The 7,500-nt window shown below is 36.9% G+C and overlaps 1 protein-coding gene across 1 annotated transcript in view; it reads left to right on the top strand.

The window, feature by feature from the left end:
• Positions 1-7,500, top strand: part of LOC137628891 (peroxidase-like) — a 40,341-nt gene that overhangs the window by 31,092 nt on the left and 1,749 nt on the right. The window contains exons 11-16 of the mRNA XM_068360149.1: positions 1-68; positions 1,169-1,316; positions 2,698-2,854; positions 4,663-4,833; positions 5,239-5,382; positions 6,919-7,079. The exon at positions 1-68 is cut by the window's left edge and continues 130 nt beyond it. Coding sequence (XP_068216250.1) covers positions 1-68; positions 1,169-1,316; positions 2,698-2,854; positions 4,663-4,833; positions 5,239-5,382; positions 6,919-7,079 — 849 coding nt within the window. The remainder of the gene's footprint in view (positions 69-1,168; positions 1,317-2,697; positions 2,855-4,662; positions 4,834-5,238; positions 5,383-6,918; positions 7,080-7,500) is intronic.

Here is a 7,500-nt window from a genome sequence, read left to right as displayed (position 1 = left end):
AGCGAGGAGAATTGTGGCCGCTCAGATGCAACACATTACTTACAAGGAGTACTTGCCTATTGTTCTGGGTAAGATCTTATTATGGTCATAGTTTTTGTTAGTGTTGTTTTTTTTTTTTAGGGTAAGACTCTCTGTTGTTTTTTGCTTGCTTTTTTATCATGTTTTATGTTTGTTTTTTTCCTCATTTTTGAATTACAATAATTGTTTTTTTTTTCTTTTTTGAGTTACAGTAATTGTTTTTTTTTCTATCTTTTTTACTTGTCATTATCTTTTTACTCTTTTTAGAGTAAGATATATTGCGTTTAATTCATATTAATCTGATATGAAATTTGGAAGGAAATTGTCAGCACTCTAATGAATTTCCGGAATAATTTGACCATGAGGTAAAATTTGGAAGGAAATACACTGAACTTACAGATCATATAAAAAGTTTTGTAGAGGAAAATTACCAGATTTTCTAAATTCTAAATAATGTTTTGATTACAGTTGATATGTTATAATTAATTATCAAAAGTCATATTCCAATAGAATTTCATATATTTTATCTACTTAAAAGCCTCAATGAATATTAATTCATTAAGTAAATTTCATAATACAGGACATAATTTCCTAAAGGGCTTATCACACAATTATATAAACTTCCACCTTCTAAGATTCGATTCCATACTTGCCTTCGGGATTAGATCCAACTTTGCTTTTCTCTATTTATTTTATCAATGGATTGTCTTGGAATAAAAGAGGCTATTGAAATATCCACCCAGTCGGCCTCTAATGCAAGTCTAGAGAAGGATAATAGGTTGCCAATTCCATCGAACTCTATCTCGGATTAAAGGAAATATTCTACCTCCTGCAGTTCCTACTTTCAATCAAATATTCTACTTATTGCAGGTCGTACTATCAATCAAGTATACGACCTATTGCAGTTCGTACTTTCAATCAAATAATCTACCTCTTGCAGGTCGTACTTTCAATAAAATATTCTACATCTTGCAGTTCGTATTTTCAATCAAATAATCTACCTCTTGCAGGTCGTACTTTCAATAAAATATTCTACATCTTGCAGTTCGTATTTTCAATCAAATAATCTACCTCTTGCAGGTCGTACTTTCAATCGAATCATCTACCTCTTGCAGGTCGTACTTTCAATGAAATATTCTACTTATTGCAGGTCGTACTTTCATGGAGACCTTCGGTCTAGTGCCCAGGAAGGAGGGATACGCCCCTGGCTACAGGGAAGACATCGACCCCAGCATCACTAACGCCTTTGCCACGGCCGCCTTCAGATACGGGCATACCCTCATCTCTGGGAACATGGAGTAAGTAAGAAACGGCAAGAGCTAGCCTTGGTATCGTTTTTTCAGACTGACCAATGCTCCTCATAAGACTGTATCTCTTAAGAAAATAAATATGTTGGTTCCAAAGTGATATACAGTTAATTATCTGAGATTGAGGTTAATAAAACTATGATAATTACTTGATGATCAAAGGTACTGTTTGGGAAATGTGTGATTTAGTTTTGTGAATGAATGGGAATTCAAGTTATTGAAGGTTGAACAGTTATGGGTCTAAGTTACGGACCGAAAAGGATTTTCAGATCCAGATGATCAGTGGTAGATCCAAGTTCCAAACTTATAAACATAAGTCGTCATTTTCGAAGTCGTTGTCTTAGAAGTTGTTTGACGTTGTCTCATCGACACAATAAATACCTCTAAAGCGACTCCCTGAAACATCTTAGGGCCAAAATGGTAACATTAAGATTTTTCGGATGTTGAAAATCCAAGTTCAAATCTCATAAATAGTTGGAGTTCCAAGTTCCAAAAGCATAAACAGTTCACGATTCAAGTTCCAAACGTATAAACATCTGAAAAGCCAATTTCCAAGCACATAAACAAGAGAAGCTCAAACTTCCCAACACAAAAGAACACAGAAAGTAGGAGATCCAAGTCCCAAACACCTAAACAGTTGAAGATACAAGCAAACCTGATTAATATTTATTGGTCAAAGATCCAGTATGAATAGCAGTCAAGGATCTTTATTAAGATTGACCATGGACCAAGGATATTTTGGATCAAGACTGATCAAGGATCACCTTGATCAAGACTCTTCAAGGACAAAGGCTCTCCTGGATCAAGATTGCTCAAGGACCAAGTCTATCCAGGATTAAAATTAATCAAGGATCGACTGCTCAAGGACCAAGTCTATCCAGGATTAAAACTAAACAAGGATCAAGGATCTCTGTAACATAAATTGAAACATGGCTAAGGATATAAGATCAAGCCACTTAAACAGCAAAGAACCAAAGACCTGGTTTTATACTACCAAGTTAAGGACATTCACTCCAGACTGTAAACAGTTAAGAATGAAAAATGTTCTGTCTAGGTAACGTTTCATTATTACCAAGTTAAGGACATTCACTCCAGACTGTAAACAGTTAAGAATGAAAAATGTTCTGTCTAGGTAACGTTTCATTATTACCAAGTTAAGGACATTCACTCCAGACTGTAAACAGTTAAGAATGAAAAATGTTCTGTCTAGGTAACGTTTCATTATTACCAAGTTAAGGACATTCACTCCAGACTGTAAACAGTTAAGAATGAAAAATGTTCAGTGTAGGTAACACAACTCAGCCCGAAAAGGAATTATTAGACTGATTGACTAACTGATCTTTACAGCCTCTTCTTTTTTTTATTCTTCCAGAGGTTACAACAAGTTTGGCATGGTGGAGCAGAACCTGAGATTGAGCGAAAATCAGTTCTCGCCTTTCTTCTTGTACAGACAAGGAGGTGTCGACGCCCTTCTCCGTGGTCTGTCGATCCAGGCCAGTGAGAAGTTCGACCGTCATTTCAGTGAGGAGGTAAGGCACTCGACTTCTCTACTTTAAGGAGTAAATTTGCCTTTAATGAGTAGAAAAGCAGGTTAGGTTAATGTTATCCTGATGGCATTGTTTTATCTGAAAGTTTCTATGGAAATTGTTTCATTTATATAATATTTTAGTTCACATTTTAGATTAATAGATTTTTTTTTATAAGAAACACATCTTGAAAACTCTGTTTTAATAATTTATTTAAAAAAATGCTTGAATTGAAAACATTATCCAACTTGTCAGACATGGAGCCTATGTTTAATGATCCTTAAATGAAATACAGTGCCACCAGTACACCTCTTTGTGTGCACTGTAGGTAATAAACAAGATCTTTGCACCCGGGCCATATGTACAGTTGGACACATGAATTCCTGGCACACCTAGCTCTGAGGAATTGCACCCTGTCATGCTGTTACTGCGCGGGGAGTAACGAAACATGGTAGAGGTGATGGACGGGGATACAGAAAAGAACGCGCCGCGCAGTAATGGTGTAACAGGGTGCACCCCCTTAGAGCGAGGTGTGGCAGGAATTCCTGTGTCCAGCTGTACCTCTCTGTCATAGATTTTCCATAGATATAAGAAACTTGAGCTAAAGTTTCCATAGATTAAGAAAGAATATTATGATTCCTCCTCTAAACGTCATGTTTAGAAGATATTGAAGCAAGTAAAAACCAGATTACGTATCAGATCGCATAAGAAAATAAACTAGTAACTTTGTCTTTTAACTTAGTTCCAATGGCTCAACTTAGCTTACTCAGAGTTTAACCCAGATACTTGCATTATAAGTTAAGTTTAGCTAATCTTAAATGGCTGGGTTGATTTAAGCTACATAGCTTATATTTACCTAATATGAATTGTTTAGGTTAGTATAGGCAATACACGTCAGCTGTAGTTCATTTTAATTGGTTAGGTTAATGTATGCAATAGACTAATTTGTATTCCTTGGGTTAATGCTAATTTATAAGTTAGATTTAGCTAATTTCAAATCGTTAGATTAATGTGTGAAATATAGGTTAATTTCAACTAATTTGGACTGATGAGAATGATGCACACAATATAAGATGGGTTTATTTTCTTTAGATGAGATAAGGTAAAGTCATGAGTTAAGTCTGGTTGATGTAGGTTAAGTTTGGAACAAATTTGTTGCTATCAATTTTCAATGATATTCTAAGTCAGGTTAATACTGTATAGCCTAGCATAACAAAGGCAAACTTTTATTTCAAAAAACAACTTTTGGGTGACAGTGAGGCTATGGTATAAAGTGTTTTAAAAGTCATTTTAGGCTGATCTTTCTCCCACTGCAAAAGCTACTGAACAACACAGTGATTTGCTTTCCCGCTGAGAGAGGTAGTGTAGTGTGACGGGCCGTAGGGAAGGTTGTGACTCAAAGACAGGGTGAAAGCAACTGAGTGGGTTTATTATAGAACACTCTCCTTTATATACAAAAGCTCAAGGCAACAAGAATTTTCATGTTTAAAATTGACACTGATACAGAGGAAAAAAGCAGACGTTTATTCTGGTTCTTTTTAATGCGAGGGAAGAGTGAAGATACAAGCACAAAATTAACTACTGTATGTACGATCGTGTGACACACGGTTGGTACAGTAGTTAAGGTTTTTCTAAGAGTAGCCCTACACTACACTTTCATTATCACATTCTGTTATCACTTTCCATAATACTCATTCCCCATATACCTCTTCTAGATTCTAGAGGAGCTTCACAACTTCTGGAATCCCTTCTAATCTCAAGCGCGAGACAGAATCTTTTGATTACTCACCAACTTCCACGTGTCTTTTCAGCTGACCAACCACCTCTTCGCTGGTCGCCGTCCATTCGGCATGGATCTAGTAGCCCTGAACATTCAGCGAGCGCGAGACCATGGCATCCCTAACTATAACAAGTGGCGACAGATATGCGCACTCCCACTGGCCAGAACCTTCGACGATCTCCGGGATGTGATGGCGCCACAGGTAGGGTGAAATCGAGATAGCAGCGTTGCTTGATATGGTGAATTTAAGACGGCGGCCCTGTTTACTTAAAGATGGCATTGGTCAATATGGCGAATTCTAGTTTTCCTCCAGCTTTTGATCAATTTTACACTTATTTTAGTAATGTTTCTTTTGGTTGATGAATAAGATTTTGGCATGTAGTATGAAAAACTAAGTTAAAAAGTAATTTTGGATATTACAATGCGTTATATGTAATTTATTACTCTGTTTAGATCCCCGTGTAATTTATTGCTCTGTTTAGATCCCCATGTAATTTATTGCTCTGTTTAGATTCCCATGTAATTTATTGCTCTGTTTAGATCCCCAAGTAATTTATTGCTCTGTTCTGATTCCCACATATTTTATTGCTCTTTTTCTGATCCCCAGGTAATTGCTCAACTCCAGCAACTGTACGCTGACGTCAATGACATCGACCTCTTCATTGGTGGAATCGCGGAAACTCCTTCATCTGGGTCCTTGTTAGGCTACACTTTCTTGTGCATCGTTGGAGACCAATTCGCACGTCTAAGAGTAAGTGCTCTTTGTCTGAATATTTTAGGGAAATGTCTGCCCTTGCGAGGACTGGAGGTATGACTGTTGCTTGCCAAAAAAGTATAGAGCTAAGGAAGTGTTTTCTTAGTAATTTGACAAAGGAGTGACATGTTTCAGACTCGCTTAGAGAGTGAAAGATGATTTTGAATTTGTAATATAATCAAGGTGTAAAAATTTCGACCTGGAAGTGGAATTTGTGGCTAAGGAGACGTTTATTTTGATATATTTCAAAGAATAGTTTCAGTCTGAATGTTGCTAAGGCTGTAGTGATTGACATTTCCTCATGCCTAGGGAGAAGAGACTTTAGTGTTATTAAGAGATGATTCAGATTGGCATATAGGCCGAAAAGAACCAGAGAACGTAAAACGAACACACAGTCTTTCAGATAATATGCTGCTTAAGAACATGTACAGTAGATGAGACGTGTTAATTCATCTTGTGTCGCAGGGAACCACGTCACACAAACAGAAGCTTTTGGGGAAGAGTCTGTTGTGTATTTTTTGTAGGTGATGATAAATATCCACAGCTGATGTATTTGAGGCATCTTTTATGCTTCTGATTGGTGGATGGTTGTTAATTTCAACTCTTAGCTTTAGCCAATCACAATTAGCCTCTGTGGTATCATCTGTGTTCAAGAAAAGGGAAAGTACTAGAAAACTGGTTTAGATTAGTTGAAATGATGCATAAAATAACAGCAGTAATAACAGCCTCTGGCAAGACAGAAATGTTTAAAGCTAGAGCTGCTTTACATTAAGGATCAGCACTTGGGCCCTTTTCTGCTTTTGCTAGTTATAGATGTATCAAGTGAAAGGATTAGCAATGAAAGTTTATAGAAGCTATGATATGCAGATGATCTGGGAGATTACAGAAGAGAGTGGGGAAGAAGTGCAGAAAACGGCAAGAGAGTTGTATAAATTTCTGGAAAGGGGTTGGTATGATGGTGAATTTGGGTAAAACTGAGGTGTCTAGTAAACAGGGATATGATTCTTCACGGTAGAAGTGGTCTAGAATGAAACACATAAAGAAATTCAACTATATGTGATCTAATTTAAGCCTGTAAGATGGATGTAGAGCTGATGATGAAAATAGTATGAAAAAAATAGAAGAAATGGAGATAGATAGTGGCTGGGGGAGGGGTTTGATCAGAGAAGGCCATGTGGATTGAAAGTCAGTAATCAGGCCATTGATGAGGTAGGAGGAAAAGAAGTTGTAGCAAACAGAAATGAGGATGATGTCTGATAGAGGAAGCGGTAGAGGCAAAGAACTTGAAATTAGTATTATAATAAACTCCATGATGGAGATAATTCAAAGACGATATAAGCAAAAACAATAAAAGAACAAGCTATTTAAAAATAAGAAAAAGTGTGGACTGATTGGGTTTGTTCTAAATATGTGGCTGGGGAAGCTCAGGTTATCAGTGAATACTTTGCTAAATACTAATTGCAATATTAGCTAATTTTTCATCACCAGTTACTAAGTTAGTAATGTAAACCATCCTCATCTATCTTCCAACAGCTTGGCGACAGGTTCTTCTATGAGAACGGAGACCTTGAATCATCCTTCAACGAAGCCCAGTTGGAGCAAATCAGGCAGACGAGTCTAGCTCGTGTCATGTGCGACAACTCTGACAATCTCGACATGATGCAGCCTCTGGCCTTCGTTCAGGGACACTTGGCGTAAGTAGTATTGGTTCTCGTAGTTTATGAATCTCTAAGTAATGTCTCTCTCTAATATTCTGTTTTGTTTGCCACTAGGATAGAAGTAATGTTTCTTATTTCAGTCAAGAAGTTGAGAAATATATAATGTTTACTTGTAATAATGTCTCGTTTTTTTTTTCAACAAGGCAAAATATTATTATAGAGTTGATAGTAATGCAATGTGGAATGTGATGAGGTTTTATGGAATTAGTGGAAGGTTGTTGCAAGCAGTTAAGAGTTTACACATAGGCAGCAAAGCTTGTGTTAGGATAGGGAATGAAGTGAGTGAGTGGTTTCCAGAGAGAGTGTGACTGAGACAGGGATGTGGGATGTTGTCATGCTTATTCAATTTGTTGATGGAATATAAGGTGAATGATCGACTGCTTGATCGAGGATGGAA

The sequence above is a fragment of the Palaemon carinicauda genome, chromosome 36 (assembly GCF_036898095.1).
Source record: "Palaemon carinicauda isolate YSFRI2023 chromosome 36, ASM3689809v2, whole genome shotgun sequence".
Taxonomy (NCBI): Eukaryota; Metazoa; Arthropoda; class Malacostraca; order Decapoda; family Palaemonidae; genus Palaemon; species Palaemon carinicauda.
The sequence above is the reverse complement of the archived record's forward strand: the minus strand, read 5'-3'. Positions and strand labels throughout refer to the sequence as shown.